This window comes from Neovison vison, chromosome 6 (assembly GCF_020171115.1).
Source record: "Neovison vison isolate M4711 chromosome 6, ASM_NN_V1, whole genome shotgun sequence".
Classification (NCBI taxonomy): domain Eukaryota; kingdom Metazoa; phylum Chordata; class Mammalia; order Carnivora; family Mustelidae; genus Neogale; species Neogale vison.
In genome coordinates, this window is record NC_058096.1 from 197,855,670 (window position 1) to 197,873,690 (window position 18,021).

The 18,021-nt window shown below is 44.0% G+C and overlaps 1 protein-coding gene across 1 annotated transcript in view; it reads right to left on the reverse strand.

The window, feature by feature from the left end:
* The window catches only part of PXK (PX domain containing serine/threonine kinase like), a 76,797-nt gene that overhangs the window by 48,861 nt on the left and 9,915 nt on the right, over positions 1-18,021 (reverse strand). Inside the window, 2 exon segments of the mRNA XM_044253301.1 lie at positions 2,164-2,211; positions 4,485-4,535. Coding sequence (XP_044109236.1) covers positions 2,164-2,211; positions 4,485-4,535 — 99 coding nt within the window.

Genomic DNA, 18,021 nt, shown 5'->3' on the forward strand with positions numbered 1-18,021 from the left:
TGAAAACGCACCTACCTTAGCTTTGCTTATTTGGCTTATATCTGCTTGTTTATAGAGAACTTGGGAAGTACGAAACACTCTAAAGAGCCAGGAAAAAAACCCTAAAACCCACAGTCCTGCCACCTGGAGATTACCATTGTTAACAGTTTGGCATATCTCCCTCCAATCTTTCTTTCTAAACATTTCATGTAATTCTATTATATTGCATGTATAATTTTACATTCTGCTTTTTTTTTCCCCACTTTGGCATCTCCCCTACTGGAGACAGACAACTCTGCGTATGTGTATTATATTTCTCTTTCTTCAGCAGGAACTCATTTATCCATCAGAAAGGGTAATCAGACACTAAAAAGCATGGTCACAGTTTTATTCTGTGGTTTTTAGAGTCTTTTTGGTCTGTTTTATGGAGTTTGTTTTGAAATTATTTTCTTGCCAAAAAGCTGTATGTACTTTCTTCTGTTTGTTTACTTGGATCTAGAAAAACCTCCCACTGAAATGATGTCTGGCCATATCCTGCCCAGCATAAGCCAACATCAATACACGTGGATATTTGCATCTGAAATAAAATGCACAGTGAAAGTGCCTATTTTCAAAGGGAAAATTATACTGAAGCAAAAATAAAATTCTATTATATTAAAAAGGCCATAACGGAATAGTCATAGAGATCCAACCTTACATCCCCTAAGCAAAAACAAATAGGGAAAAAAACCCTCTCCCCCCGACCGACCCATTCTTGGGGGCTAGGCCTACAATTTCAATTTCAGAGCCCTTCCTCCCATGAGTCCACCTCAGTCCCGGCTGAATGACACTGTATGAAGATCAGTGGGCAAAGGTTCTCTTGTGCATCAAGATGAAAACACGTAGTAGGCTCAATGTCAACTCCCAAATGCCACTGCGGAAATGCTGCCTGGGAACGTCTGGAGAGACTTGTGGAGAAAATCCACTGCTGGAATGAACTACACATCGGTGCCTTATCCACATCATCAGAGACCCAGCTTTTGTCTAAGTGGAAAGAATATGCTATGAAAATCCATAAATGAAACCAATTAAACCCATCAATAAGGAGAATTTGATCTCTCCCAATATTTTATCTGAAGATTTAAATTGGTCATACTACAATTAAAATTTAAAGAGACACAATTTGTCAAATGCACGACCATCTGTCAATTACATAAAGGTCTACAGACACTCAGGCCAATTCTATCAGAGACCAAGTTAGGCATTTCTGTGTTCAGCAGGGTTGTAAATAATGTTGTAGTTTGGACTCTACATATGCTGTTTTCCAAAGCCTGATCAATAACCATGGCGTTTTGAAGGAAAGGAAGCATGTGCTCGCTCTCAGCCAGAAGTCCTCCTGACCTTCGTGGACAGGACCAGAGGTCACTCAGACTAGGTAATAAGTGATGACAAGCTCATCAATGAAGGGAGAGCAGTGCTTCACCTCCCGGCTGAACTGGTCATAAGCCAAGCACACCTGCTCAGGGTTTACGTTATCAGTCATCTGAGATATGACCCAGGCCCAGTAGTCTGCAATCGCCCATGGCACTTGAAGACCAATCTGCTGAATGGGGATGTGGGTGCGACTGCCATAACTTACTATGGTGCTAACGCTCCTCTAAGACCCTTCCATCATGACCAGCACAGCTATTTCCAGAGAAGATTCTGCAGCTCATCCCTCTTTCCATTGCGGCCACCAAGTTAGGAACATTTAAATCAAAGGGAGTTAGCAATAGGTATTTAAGAGGAAAAAAGTTACACTGAAAAAGGCTATCTCTAGCTCTTGCTGAGTATTGATCTGCAAGGCTGACTATGCAGTCTAGCTCAGCGGTGAGAGTCTGAGACAGTCCCAGCTCTAAGTGAATGACTCCAGCAACCCTGCCAGTCATTCCTTATCTGTGCAGAAGAGAGGACACACAGCATCCCATGACTGTGGTAAGGATATCATCTCGCACACAGGGACTCACTTGCCTGTGACTATTGTAAATCAGATGTTTATTTCCCAAAGTTTATTTTTAGAGCCACACATCATCTGTTTAAAGTAGAAGTCTATATCCTCCACCAGGAAGATCTGCTAGTTTTTTGTTCTTGATACTGCCCTTTCCAACCAGTTTCTAGGACACCCCAAGCAATGACCATGTGTCATTAGTGTTTTCAAGTATTTACCTGCAAGCTGTTGTTCAGCAAATCAAAGTCGCTGTATCTCCTAACGATCTGTAAGACAAGAGAGCGGTGTTTTCATTCGGTCAAGACCACCTCTTTCATTTCCTTATTTAATATTTATTGGCATTCTAGGGCTGAGGCACTTGAACTAAAGGTAGTAGGGCTTACACCAGGTGCTTAACTTGCTTAACTGACAGGCCCAGAACACAGACTTATCAGTGCCCAGAGCTAGTTAGGCCCATGGGAAACCAGTTAACACCAGTCAAACACACAAGATGCCAATAGGTAAAAAAGAATGATGATGTATTTGTTTTTAGGGTGAATAGCCCTTTAAATATCTTTCTCATTAACCAGGCACCTGGAAAGATGAATTAATGATTTATGTCCCCACCCAAAAAAGTTTTACTGAACATGAAATCGTTCCAAGAACATGAAATCAAAGTAAAAGGAAGTGAACAGCTTTGAGGCCCTTTCATCCTTGCCCTGGATAAAACTTCCCCCAGTTGAGAACCCACCATTCTAGAGATAGGACTGTACCTGCAGGCAGAGAGGCCACACCTTTCCCAATTCCCTGTGTTTCCCCTCTTGGTAGACAGTCCACTTTCCACTGTCTATACATTCTTTCTTAGTTATGCTGATGGCACTGATTAGGCCAGAGTCAAATTCCACTAGCTCTTCAGGCTCTGGGCAAGGAAATTATTTTGCTTTTGAATGATTTGACTGCAACGTGTGTTGAGGACTCCCAAATAATAGTGAGCAGAATTACCTACCAATATTCTAGGACTCTGCCCTCGGAGAATCTCCCCCAGTAGGTCCACAGTGGGACCCAAGAGTCCACGTTTTGGGGAAGTATCCCCAGGATTCTAATGCCTTGTATCTGGAAAACTACCCCAAGGGTTGATTTCCCTGGTAGGACAATGTTCTTGCCCTGCTTGTCAAATACAAGAGTTAAAATAGAAAGCCATCCCTCATAAGTACAAAGGAGCGAAAGGTACACAGCGGTGAATCATGGCAAATACACAGATTCCAACCCTATTCTGTCGCTGATTTGTGTGTGACCATTTCCTAGTTAGTAACCCTTGAATGTAAAACAAGGAGCACCAATCACGCATAAGTATTTTTAAAGGGTTGAGTGAATTAATGTGCCTGAATCAGTGCCTGACAACAAATGTTCAAGAGATGTTAAATAGTGTAACTATTCACGCAGAAAGCAGTTTGAGGGCGCTAGGTGGCTCAGCTGGTTAAGCCACTGCCTTCAGCTCAGGTCATGATCCTGGAGTCCCAGGATCGAGTCCTGCATCAGGATCCCAGCTCTGCAGGGAGTGTCCTTCTCCCTCTGACCTTCTCCCCCCTCGTGCTCTCTCTCTCCCTCAAATAAACAAATAATAATAATTTTTTAAAAAACCAGTTTGAGGGACACCTGGGTGACTCAGTGGGTTAAGCCGCTGCCTTCGGCTCAGGTCATGATCTCAGGGTTTTGGGATCGAGTCTCGCATCGGGCTCTCTGCTCAGCGGGGAGCCTGCTTCCTCCTCTCTCTCTCTCTGCCTGCCTCTATGCCTACTTGTGATCTCTCTCTGCCAAATAAATAAAACCTTTAAAAAAAAAAAAAACAGTTTGAAAATTCAGGCAAAGAGAAGACCAAGTGTGGACCACTGTGGTCCAAGACTGCTTAGGGTAAGAGCTAAGATTCAGGCCTGAAGGACAAGGTACATACGCTGCTTTGCGGTGTGTGGGGGGGGGTAATTATAATTACAAAAGCAAGAAAAAATGGCCCCTAGAGAGAAGTCACCCACCCTCTGCAAGTCAGCCGACATAGGAAGGACTTCTGGATCTAAGTAGGCAGTTTTTACTCTCCTTCCACTACGGAAGAGCAGAGACCCTCGGGCTATACGGCAAGTCCATGGGGAGTCCATGAAATGCACAGGCTCTGAGCTGTACAATGTCCAGGGTCCCCTCTAGCCTTTCCATCCAACGGACCTCACTCTAACGGGCCCCACCTACACATGGCTGCAGGGGAGAAGTATGAATTACTAAGAACAAAACAAGTAATCTACCTACTATCTATCTTACTCTAGGTCAAACTAGACAACAAATTCCTAGATACTCTCTGTGGTAACATCATATACAAATTAAACCAAACAAATGGAAACAGAAAACCCTTTGGATATAAATCTTAAAGCTGGAAGGTTTATATTTAAAAGAAGCAGGATTCATATTTATGCATGTTTTGGTTTTCCCACAGTTTTGGATAACCTGAGTCAGACTTTTATTTAAACAGTTAAACATTTTTCTAGGGACAAAAAAAAAAAAAAAAAATGCCTACCTGCCAACTGTTTTCTGCTGAAATTCCTCTTTGCACCCGAATGATATACTCCTAAAAAAAGAGAGGGGAAAGAAAGAGGCTGTTATAAGACACCCAAATCAGAGAATCAAAATTAATTGAAAATATCAGATAAAGTAGACTTCAGAGCAAAGAAAAGTACTAGAGAAAGAGGATATTGCATCAAGATAAAGCAGTAATCAACCAGCAAGACACAGCAATCTTAAATGTGTATATACCAAACACCAAAGATGTAAAATACAGGAGGCAAAAACTGATGGAACTGAAAGAAGAAATGGGCAAATTCATGGTTATGGATGGAGACTTCCACACCCTTCTTTCAGTGATTAATAGAACTATTAGATAGGAAGGACACAGAAGAACTCAACAATACATCAACCAACATTTTTTTTTAGATTTTTTATTTATTTATTTGACAGAGAGTAAGATCATAAGTAGGCAGAGAGGCAGAGAGAGAGGAGGAAGCAGGCTCCCTGCTGAGCAGAGAGCCTGATGTGGGGCTTGATCCCAGGACCCTGGGATCATGACCTGAGCCAAAGGCAGAGGCTTTAACCCACTGAGCCACCCAGGTGCCCCTCAACCAACATTTTTAATGAGGATTTGTGGACACTCCAGCCAGAACACTCCAGCAGAATACATTCCTTTCAAGTGGACATACAGATGGCAATAAGCACAGAAAAAGATGTTCAACATTACTAGTCATCTGGAAAACGCATACAAAGACCGCAATGAAATATTATTGCACACCTGCCACAATGACTAAAACAAACAAAAAATAATACCAAATGCTGGCTAAGTCACAGAGAAACTGGATCACACATATACTGCCAGTGGGCATGTAAAACGGCACCCTTACTCTGGAATACGGTTTAGCAGTTTCTTTTTTTTTTTAAGATTTTATTTATTTATTTGACAGACAGAGATCACAAGTAGGCAGAGAGGGAGGCAGAGAGAAAGAGGAGGAAGCAGGCTCCCTGCTAAGCAGAGAGCCCAATGTGGGGCTGATCCTAGGACCCTGGGATCATGACCTGAGCCGAAGGCAGAGGCTTTAATCCACTGAGCCACCCAGGCGCCCCGGTTTAGCAGTTTCTTAAAAGATTAAACATGCAACTATTATGTGACCCAGCAATTGTACTCCTGGGCATTACCCCAGAGAAATGAGCATTTATGATCACACAAAACTTGTACAGGAATGTTCTGTTCCAATGTTGGTAGCAGCTTCATTAGTAACAGTCCAAAATTAGAAACCAGCCAGATGTCCATCAACAGGTGAGTGGTTAAACTCTGCTGCATCCGTATCACACAGCAATACTCAGTTACAAAGAGGAATAAACTACTGGTTCACGTAACAACTTGGATGAATCTCCAGGGTTATGCTGGGTGAAAAAGTTGGTCCCAAAAGATTATAAACTGTATGACTCCATTTATATATCATTCATGAGATGACAACATGATAGATACGGAGAACAAATTAGTGTTGTAGGAGTTAAGGCTGGATTGGTAGGGTGTGGGGGGTAGGGATGCAGGTGTGGCTACAGAAAGCCAAAGTGAGGGGCTATGCTTTCAATGTTTGTGTCCCTCCCCCGCAAATTCATGCTGAATACGAACCCCAAAGATAATGGTATTAGGAGGCAGGACCTGTGAGAAGTTCTTAGGTCATGGGAGTGAAACCCTCATGAATGTGTTTAGTGCCAAGTAAAGGAGGCTCCAAAAGGATCCCTTGCCCCTTCCACCAAGAGGATACTTTGAGAAAGTACCAGTGATGAACGAGGAAGAGGACTCTCCCCAGAAGGCAACCACGCTGGCCCCCTGATCTCGGACTTTCAGCATCTGGAACTGTGAAAAATAAGTTTCTGTAGTGCATCAGCCATCCACACCTGCCTGAGGGATGCTTGGATTGATGGGAATGTTCTGGATCTAGACTGTATCAAAGTCAATGTGCTGACTGTGATACTGAACCACAGTTTCACAAGACAGTACCACTGAAACTAACTGGATGATGGACATATGGGATCTCTCTGTGTTATTTCTTACAACAGCATGTAAATCTGTAATTACCTAAAATAAAAAGTTTAAACTTAGGTATTCAAACAAGGAGTGGTAGCAATTGGAAGACTAAGATCCACGATTTTGGGTGTTCAGAGTTTGCATTCTATATGCATCTCCAGCTAGAGAAGGCCCGGATTAGGGAAGCAAGTGAAAGGGTAGAATAGAGAGGCAGTGATGGCATTTTCCAAAGAAACCAAATCCAGTGATCAAACCTGCCTGATCATTAACATCTCTCTGCTCCTGAGGAGGAGGGAGAGGAGAGGGTATTAAAAATACATATTCTTGGGACGTCTGGGTTGCTCAGTGGTTAAGCGGCTGCCTTAGGCTCAGGTCATGATCCCAGGGTCCTTCTCCCTCTGCCTGCAGCTTCCCCTGCTTATGCTCTTTCTCTCCCTCTGACAAATAAAATCTTAAAAAAAAAACAAAACACATTCTCAGGCTTTGCACCAGAAATGCTGAATTAGAATCTCTGAGATATAACCCTAGGAATTACATGTGTTAACAGCCTCCCCACGTAATTTTTTTTTTTTTTTTTTTAAGATTTAAAAGGCAGAGGCTTAACGACTGAGCCACCCAGGCGCCCCTCCCCACATAATTCTTATGAAGACAGTAAGCAGGAAACACAGACCTAGTCCAGCCTTCTGTCTATATACAGGGGGATTCATGATGAAGGTATAGATTAAATCATTTAAGAATGTTGACATTCTTTCCTCAAAGGCTAAAAATTGTTTTAATCTCCTTGGATGGTATGATTTAGGCATTCCCGACAATCACTACTCAACAAATGCTTATCAACAAGGTATTCAACAAATCCTTTCTACTGAATTCTCATTTAAGTAGATGATTTAAAAAAACAAAGCCAAATAAGCACTGTTAACCTGGTGACTGAATTTTAAAATAGATGTTACTGCGCTCTCTTTCATTTCCACTCCGTGTATTTAAGAAAAGTGTATAAAGTTCTCAAAGCAGGAATTCCCGCCTTCTCAGGAATATGTTAAGGATGGCAGTTCAACAATATCCACTCAATTATGAATGAATCAGCTTTGTACCTGGCAGCCATGCTGAGTTGGGTTCATATGGGGGTATAAAATAAATTAAAATAAAATAAATAAAATAATAAATATAAATACATATAATTTAATAAATATAATTATAAAAATAAAAATATATATGCACATTTTAAAAAAGATTTTATCTATCTATTGGACAGAGAGACAGCAAGTGAGGGAACGCAGGGGGAGTGGGAGAGGGAGAAGCAGGATTCCCACTGAGCAAGAAGCCCAACACAGGGCTCAATCCCAGGACCCCGGGAACATGACCTGAGCAGAAGGCAGAAGGCAGATGCTTAATGACTGAGCCACCCAGGCATCCCATATAATAAATCTATTAAGACTGATTCGTGTAGTGTGGCAAATCTCTTAAGCAATATGCTAATGCAATTATTTCTAAATCCATACAGATAAAATGCTGAAAACTTCTGACATTCTTAAATTCGGGGGATCAATTCTTTATGGTGGAAATTTTCTTTTTTCCAGACTAATTTTCTGGGCTTTTACATTCTCAGAGTCAAGCTGAAATTAGCATATATCATGGAGTACTTCCAAACAACCACACATTGAAAAGACAAGCTCTTCTGATGTCTAAAATTGAGGGAAAATGTTGATTCTCAAAAACCACTTCTAGCATCTATTATTTCACTACGATTTATCAGAGGAATAATATTAATTTAATTCAATTTTTTAAAAGATTTTATTTACTTATTTGCTAGAGAAACAGCAAGAGAGAAAACACAAGTAGGGAGATTGATTGGGAGAGGGAGAAGCAGGCTTCCTGCTGAGCAGGGAGCCCAACATGGGGCTCGATCCCAGGACCCTGGGATCATAACCTGAGCCAAAGGCAGACACTTAACGACTGAGCTGCCTGGTGCCCCTCGAATAATATTAATTTTAAAAATTCCAGTTCAGTGTTGGGCACTTTGTAGGTACTGAGTAAAAACACAGTTGTCGCGCTTTACATATGTTGAGTTTAAAGTTCAGACCTGTGCTTTACAAAGACATTGCTGCCAACTGTAAATATCCACTAACGCACCCATAATGTTCCAGTCCCTGTACTTCATTCATGCTGGGGTGTAAGTCTGAACAGAAAGGTAGTCTGATTCCATTCCTTCCTTTGTAGACACACAATTTAGATTAAAAAACAAAAACTTGTCTATAAACACAGGACTCTTGATCTCAAAGCCGTGAGCTTGAGACCCAGATTGAGGGCAGAGTTTACTTAATAAGATTTAGAACTTCCTGAACACACATTTGTGCCAGAATAGGTTATGTCTACACTATTTGGTCAACTGGCAAACATCTTCTCACTTTACTCCTTTCTATATGCTCTTTGCCCTTTATTCCTCTCCCCTCCCGGCAACTGACAGTAACATTATGTGCTTTATTCTTCCATGAGCCTTTACCGTTGTCTATACTCCAGGATCGCAGGACTATCAGGCTAATAATTCTCACTAAGGTATTCCTGAAGTCTCTTCATTGATACCCTATAAAGTTGTCTATTATTGTGATTATGATTATTACACTGTCTTAAAAAAGACCCTGTCTATAAAAAGCAGCACACAATAATGACTGGGAAAAGCATGTGACAGAGGGAAGCAGTAACTACAAGATAATGCCTGGGTCATGTTGTCAGACGGTGATAGCCAAAATGGCATTGCCATTAATGTCTGTGCCAAGACATTCTTTAAATTTAGGCCAGTGATTTCAAAAGAGGGTGATTCTGACCCAAGTGACATTTAGCAATGTCTGGAGACATCACTGGTTTTCACAAGGGATGAGGGAGCTACTGGCATCCAGTAGATAGAGGTCAGGGGTGCTGCAAAACACCTACTACAATGGACAGCACAGCCCACCCACCCCCTCAACGAAGGACTACCTGGCACCGAATGTCCTTGGTGCTAAGGCTGAGACAGCCAGGTTCAGGCGCATCATTAAACCAGTCATCTCCATCCATGGAGGCTTGGCTTACAGGGTGGTGCTGGGGGCTACCTCTGTCATCATCTGTAGTTGGCCATAGCCTACTAGTATCTCATATACAACACCACTTGTGTCCACCTAGACTTACTTAGTTACTGGTGGCCTGAAAGTACCACCATTGTGTAAAAACACATCAGGGACCCATTAAGGCTTCACTGTGGCCCCCAAGTCCCATATGCCATCTGGTAACAGATACAGAAAGACACTGGAGAATATAAGGTGATTTTGCTTGAAAATATTTCCTTTAAGTAAACTCCACCCCCAACATGGGGCTCGAACTCACAACCCCAAGATCAAGAGTTCCTCTACTGATTGACCCAGCCGAGTGTCCCTGCTCAGAAATATTTTTACTCCAGTTCAATAAGGCAAGTTAGTCCCTTATTATAAAATGTTTGATTTTTAAAATTTTGCTTGATACCTCCATCCACTTGACCAAAAGGAGATATTTTCACCTCAAATTTCCAATCTGCAAACTAAACACAGCACTGCTGTCCACTGCTGGCAACCAGGCTGTAGCTCTTACTAAAGCAGAGAGAAGAGTGCCCTGGGGACTAGTAGAAACCCAACATTGAAGTCATACCTCCTCCTCCTGCACTGCGGTCAGCAGCCCAGAATCCTCCAGCAAATCTTTCCCATCTTATCTGTCATCTCTAATGAGGAATGGAAACTGCCGTGTATATCAAAGAGACAATAAACCACCAAGGCCCATCAGGCAATGAAGGGCTCTGTAGTGCAGCCCTGAGTCTCACAGATCTACACCTGTCCCCAAACCCTGCCATCTGCTGCCACTTCCCCAACAGGCCTTCTCCTTGCTCCCCCCAGGACACCATGCCCTCCATCTCAATGGGGCAGGGTGGCCATCCTGTCAAGCCCTAGCATTTTGGCTAGTTTGTGTGGTCTGGTGCAGAAGTTCTTCAAACTGGAAAGGCACCAGGACCATGGAATTTCTGACTTAAGTGACGTTAGAGAGAAGCGAGCACCGATCCTGTGCCTGGAACTTTGCTAAGCCCTTTACTCTGCACTTCTTTCCAATTCTCACAGCTGCCGAGAGGTTAGATCTCAGCTCCGCTGAGGGAACTGTCTAAGGTCACATAACTAGGAAGCCGCTGAGTGGGAAATGCAACCTCAGTAGCAGATTCCCAAGACCCTCCCACCTGCCAGGCTGGCAGCCCTAGGTGACCTGGGGAGCCCTGAGCTCTTTCTGCAGCCCTGAAAGATGAGAGTCTTCATTAGTGGGTGCAACTCAAGTGGTCTATTTCTTTTCTTTCTTTTCTTAAGATTCTATTTATTTATTTGACAGACAGAGTTCACAAGCAGACAGAGAGGCAGGCAGAGAGAGAGAGAGAGAGAAGCAGGCTCCCCGCTGAGCAGAGAGCCCGATGATCCCAGGACTCTGGAATCATGACCTGAGATGAAGGCAGAGGCTTTAACCCACTGAGCCACCCAGGCACCCAAGTGGTCCATTTCTAATGATGGTGACCCACTGACTCCAGTACTGGGGGGGAGGGGGCTGTAATTTCCACAGCTGTTGATTAATGTTCCCAACACAGGCCGTTTTCCAAGAAAGCATCCTCATTGGCATTTTGTTTCCTAAGTTTTCAGAAACACAGTTAAGATTTCCCTGCACAACAGCCGACATTCAAAGATGCCTTGGTTCGATGAAATTTTAGGAACAAAATGAGAAGGAAAACTTATTTTGAATCTGTCTGGCCCCAAATTACCTTAATGAGGCTACAAACACTGATCACTCTGGGAAAAAAATGTGTTAAAGGAACTAAAACCCAAACTTAAGCAAACCTTCAAACCAGATTAACCCACATAATTCTTCCTTCTCTTCTGGCACAGATGAGACTCAAAGTACAGAGAGATGAAGGCAGCTTTTTGGAGGTACTTCACCTGTCTGTGTTCCCACATCACCATCTCTAAAGCAGAGGGGCCCAATGCCGCTGCATTCGATAATCACCTAGAGAACTAAAATAAAAATAAAAGGATACTAAAGGTTTGACCCTCCCTCCCAGAGATTCTGATTTAACTTGTCTGGCTGAAACACCACATTAGTAGGTCCTAAAAGTTCCCCAGGTGATTCTAACGTGCAGCCAGGGGCGAGAACCATGGTTCTAAAACCTCTTAAAAAGGAAGCAGCTTTCCACTATAAAAATAAAAACCCTCTCAAGAGAGGAAGGAAACAAATGAGCCAAGCCCCCACCAAACCTCAGAGCCTCCTCCATCCCCACCCTTGCCTCTCCTGCCGATGGGAACCATTACCCTCATTTTGCAGCTGGGATCTCTGAAAAGGCAAATACGTTGACTAGAAAGAAAGTGATAGCTTGAGGTGGAAGGCCCGGTCTCCAGCACCTACTAGTCCACCACTTCCCAAACCCACTTCCTCCTGGCACTTTCCCTTCATAGGAAGGCCTGCAAAGAACGCTGAGCATGGATGAACTTGCTGGCCATCCAACATCATCCTACTTCCCTGCTCAGGAACGTTCCAGGGTTCCCAATGGCCAGAGACTAAAACCCAACGCTTAGCCTAGCTTCCATGTTTGGCTCTCACCCACCCGAAGTGTCCTAACTCTTCCTCCGCCTCAAACCCGCCTCTGTTCAGTCAGATTCTGTGTGTCCTAAACATCCCCTACCGATTCCTCTCTTTCTCTGTTCTACCGAGTCAACACCTGGCAAGGTCAGCTGTTTAATCATGTCACTGTCCTATGTCTACCTATGTCCGGGGAGAGAAGGGACTCTCTCCAACTGAATTAAGTTCTTCAAGGGCTAGAATCAACGTATTTCTTTGTATTGCAAACAGCACCCAGCATGAGGTCAGGCCCACAGTAGCAAATACTCGTTGGTGGGAATTAATTAACTGACTGATTGCTTCTTTGGAAAGGAGGAAGCATGTTGCTTTTTCATGCACACCTACATACAGGAAAAAAGTCAAACAGCATGCTCAAGAAAATCTCATTGGGTGTGGGGACATGGGTGAAATAGATGAAGGGGATTAAGATGTACAAACTTCCAGTTATAAAATAAATAGGCCACGCGACTGGATGGCTCAGTCAGTTAAGCACCTGCCTTTGGCTCAGGTCATGCTCCCAGGGTCCTGAGAGAGAGCCCCACATCAGGCTCTCTGCTTAGTGGGGAGTCTGCTTCTCTCTCTACCTCTACTCCTTAATCCCCTTCTCATGCTCTCAGAGTTGTAAGTCAACTCTACTTAAATAATAAAACAGAATTTTTTTTTTTTTTTAAAGAAAGTCTCCATGGATCTTCCAAGCCCTGATTTATCATCCCTTTATAAACCTAATATTCAAACCCATGGTATCACACAGCACAAGGGCCACAGCTCACAGGTATTGGGCAACAGCATTCTGAAGGACAACAAAGTCTCGAAGGAAATTCTCAGTTGCAGGACTTCTGCTCAGCTCAAAGCAACCTGCCCGGCTGCTTACAATTCTTAATATTTCACCTAGAATTAATGATGACTCCTTGCTCTGCTAAATATTCATTACTATTGCTGTTTCATTTGTAGATTTTCAGTGCTGAAATGTACCAGTGCTTTATTCCCATTGCTGTGCACTCCAATAATGTGCAAAACCTGCCCCCAAACCAATGAAAGCTTTTTTTTTTTAAGATTTTATTCATTTGACAGAGATCACAAGTAGGCGGGGGGGGGGGGCGAAGCAGGCTCCCCAGCCGGATGCGGGACTCAATCCCAGGACCCTGGGATCATGACCCGAGCCGAAGGCGGAGGCTTTAACCCACTGAGCCACCCAGATGCCCCAGCATTCGTGTTTTAAAAGGCATTTGAAGGGGGGGGCACCTGGGTGGCTCAGTCAGTAAAATGTCTGCCTTCAGCTCGGGTCATGATCTTGGGGTCCTGGGATCAAGTCTTGCATCAGACTTCCTGCTCAGCAGGGAGTCTGTTTCTCCCTCTTCCTCTGCCCCTCCCCACTTGTGTGCAGATGCGCTCTCTCAAATAAATAAAGAAATTAAATATTGGGCAGGTGAGTGAAGCCAACTGTATCTCCTTTTCGACCAAGTGAAATAAGTCTCATTTAAAATCTAACTGAATCATAGAACTGTGTGCTTCACCTTCATGCAAAGCAAGTTCTCCAATTTCTACTCTGTGTTCCCAGAAGGGGCAAGAAACACGTTCATAAATGTGCTTTGATGCCTGCAGTGAGATGCCACCACCTTACTGAGCAAGCTTCTTCCCTCTCCAGGCCTTTTGAAGTCCAAGCTCTCCTCTGCGGGACAGTCTCCTGCCCTGCCGGGGGAGCTGGTCTCCCTGCCTGACTTCAAAGACTGCCGATGTTCAGCTAGGAGCAACACTGCAAAGCAGCGCTCAAAAATCCTCTTGGCCACAGACATGACTAGAGAATGAACATGGCATTTTAAACAGCAGTTTCTGTGGCATTCTGTGGTACAAGGACCCTTAAATGACGCCAAAACAAATCACATAATTTGCTAAGATGGGACATGAATCCCATCTTACGTCAAAGCAAAGGGGGAAAAACCCTCAAAAATCTTGGGCTCAATTAAATAGTAATTAAAAACGAAATATGACCTCCAATAATCCTCAAGTTTCTTGGGCCAGTGCCCTAAAAGTGTAGAAACAGATGCAGTGAACATAACCTCCGAGAACCACTATTTAGCTGGCTGACAAGAAAACTCCGATCTGGTCGGAAATAATGATATTCATGGGGGCTCTGGTATCTGACAGCTAGTAACGACCTGGGTACCAGCAAAGAAGGAAGTGTTCCTCCTCCTGGGGCCACTTCTCTGCCTTCCCCGCTCTGTGCCATGGCCCCAAAGCCTTCTGGAGGCTGATGTGCTGATGGGCCACAGTGCGCGCGCCTCCCCCATGCCTCCACTGCCAAGTCCCCAAGGGGAGAGGACCTGGTTTTCCAGTCACAGAGACTCAGTTCAAACCCCAGCTGGCACTTACTAGTTTTGAGACCTAACTTTGCTGAGCCTCTGAGCCTCAGTTTATCTGCAAAAGCATACCTTTCCAGCAGGATGGCAGTAAATATTAGAGGAACCCATATACTTAACAGTACCCAGCCCAGAGGCCAGCTCCATAACTTAGTTTTCTTTCCTGCTAAGACAAAGCAAACACAAGGTGTGTACAGATGAATACCCCAGGGCCCCAATCAGCAAGCTCAGGAGATGGCCACAGCACTGTCAGGAGTACCAAGGGAAAAACAAAAAGCAGCCATTCTCTCTGAACACAGGAAATAACCGTATCAGTCTGATTTCTGACAGCAGGCACCACTACGCCAGCTTCTCTTGTCCCAGCTTCTACGCTTACATTTATTTGTTTTTCCTACCTATTTGTTTTTAAGATTTTATTTTTAACAGGTACCTGGGTGACTCAGTCTGCCTTTGGCTCAGGTCTGATCCTGAGGTCCTGGAATGGAGCCCTCCTTATGGCTCCCTTCTCAGCAGGGAGCCTGCTTCTCCCTCTCCCTCTCCTGGCCACTCCCCCTGCTTGTGCGCTCACTCGAGCGCGCTCTCTCTCTCTCTGTCAAAATAAATAAATAAAATCTTTAAAAAAAAAAAAATGATTTTATTTTTAAGTAATCTCTATACCCAATGTGGGGCTCAAACTCATAACCCGGAGATCAAGAATCACACGCTCCACCAACCAAGCCAGCCTGGAATCCTGTCGATATTCACTTTTAAGGAAGCTAAGTAAAAAGCCTCACCCTAACAAGAGCCGGATATCAACAGTAAGAGAAAGGTTATGTTGTTTATGGTATGACCATGTAGTGAAAGACTATGCAAGCCTTTAGAATGGTGTATTATAGGAATTTTTCATGACACAGGACAATGTGGATGCTATAATGTCAAATATTCTAAAGGGTTAAAAAAACTGATAACATTGATAAGAAGAGGGAACTACAACAGATATTAACAGTAGTTATCTCTGAGGTGAAATTATGTGTGGTCTAAATTCTCCTGGCTATTTTTTTTTTTTTTTGCATATTTTTTAGGTTATCTGCAATGAGCCTATTTTACTTTCCTAATCAGGAAAAACAATTTTTCCAAAAGTTCCTTGGTTTGCTACACATGTAATTTTAAACATGCTACTTTCAAACGAATCCTGAGTGATAAGAACTGAGATTATCGGAACTCAGAGAAGAGCACATTACCTTATCCATGATGAATGCAAGCTATCATCTTTCTTCCCTTGGTAAGTGAACTTTCAGTCATTTTATGACTCACCAGTACCTTTACTGTGCTGGGGAGATTGGAAAAACAGAAGATGAAAGCCAAACAAATTAACGCTCCTATTAGTTTCAGCGGTGGTAAAATATTTGGTGGGAAAGGCGCTTGAAACTATGGGGAAGTCAAGCTCGGGAAGTCCCTAGTGGTTTCAAAGGAGTAGAACCGCTCAGCATCACGAAGGATGAGGGAGGGCTGACTGCACACAAATTTATTCTGCCTCGCCTAAAAGCATCCCGGTGTCCTCCTGAGACGCTAGTTCCAATCATAACCGTGTAGTGACTCTACAAGCCGGATGGCCATAGGCCTCTTCAGAGCTGAAGGGGGAAACGGCTACGTTGGTGGAGCATTTACTCTTCGGTTCTTCAGCTTATCCCAACTCCCCACAGTGCTGGGAGGTACGTGTCACTATCTCTTTCACAAGAACCCCACCTCTCAGAGGGCAGGATGCCTTAAACGAGGGCACTCAGCTAGGAAGTCAGGAGAACGGACTCCATGCCATTCTGACCCAGGGCACAGCACTTCCGACCCTGCGTGGCCTGAGGCGGGACGCTTCCACATCACACACCCCTCATTTTGCAGGAGAGCTCAGAGAAACAGGCAGAACCAGTCGCTCAAGTGAGGAAGGAGCCCAGAGTGAGGGCACATTGCGGACCACAGGAACCCAGGCCTGGGGGACAGGAGTTGAAACAGCTGCATAGCTCTCCACACCTCCCAGCCCGGGATCCCAGCTTGAGGACCTCTGCGCTCCGCGAGCTGCCTCCTCCTGCACGTTCGCAAACTATGGGCTGGATGTAACCGGGCACCGTAGAGAAGCTGTGTACAAATGTGAAAAGTCTTTTCTCTTCCCAATATTAAATAAGCACCCCCCGAACACGAGGCAGGTTCCAAAGAGCAGAGAGGAACATTTTTAGATGTCCTGAAGCAAGTATCAGGTTCTGGAGTGAGCGCCCAGCAATGTGAATGGTGGTTAACTTCAGCTGTCCCAGAAGGCAACAGGGCCTTTGACTGGGCCGTTCTGTTTCCACACTAAGCTCCTGTTCACCTCCAACAACAGCTGCACATCCTCCCTGTGCTTTACTATCAGAAATCATTTAGGCTCTTGGTCTCAGTGGTCACTGCAGGGCGGTCATGTCCTGTGCTCCCATTCAGGTCTTCTCACTCCGTTCAGCAATCTGGAGAGAGTCCTGACCTAAGGCTGTGAGGCCCAACAGAGTGGCCACTGACTGGGGGACTGCAGTTTAAGTTTTATTTAATTTTATTAAATTTAAGTAGTCTAAGTGGCTAACTGTAGCCACTGGACAGTAGAGTTATGAACTGTTTGCAGACATACACATGAGATATTTATGAAAACATAAGCACAGTAAACATAGTGTGTTATGACTTGCTTTTCTCGCCCCACTTAATATAAGACAAATCTCGAGGCACCTGGGTGGCTCAGTGGGTTAAGCCTCTGCCTTTGGCTCAGGTCATCTCAGGGTCCTGGGATCGAGCCCCGCATCGGACTCTCTGCTCAGTGGGGAGCCTGCTTCCCCTGCCCCCGGTCCTGCCTGCCTCTCTGCCTACTTGTGATCTCTGTCAAATAAATAAATAAATCTTTAAAAATATATATATAAGACAAATCTCTTTCCATATTAGCAACCATACATCTCGATATTATTTTTAATGTCTGCATCTGGCCTGTCCAAAATAGTAGCCACAAGCAGGATGTAGCTATCGTGATCTGAAATGTGGCTAGTTCCAACTGCAGTATGTTGTAATTGTACAATGCACACCAGATTTCAAAAACTTTATAGGACATAACATAAAACATATTAATAGTTTTTATATTGCTTATCCACTGAAATATTCTGGATATATTGGGTTAGGAATAGATCACCTAAATTCATTTCACCTTTCCTTTTTACTTTTCTAATGTGGATACAAGAAAACTTACAATTACATGCATGATCTGGACAGCACTGCCCTACAGCCTCCACAGCACGTAATGAACTAACTCCAGGCCTCTGCAGCCAGGGTGGGAGAAGGGAGAAAATGGCAACCCAAATCACTGTCTGGTTCAGTGACTCAGGGGAGGACCCCTAACTCAGCCTCGTCTAAGCCCAGGCTTCATGGAGACATCAAACAGGTCCACGGCTCTGTGTGCCCTGATAACAGATCAGGCTGGGGATGGCTCAAGGTCCACTGGCCTACAGACCATTCTGCAGCCCCCAGCC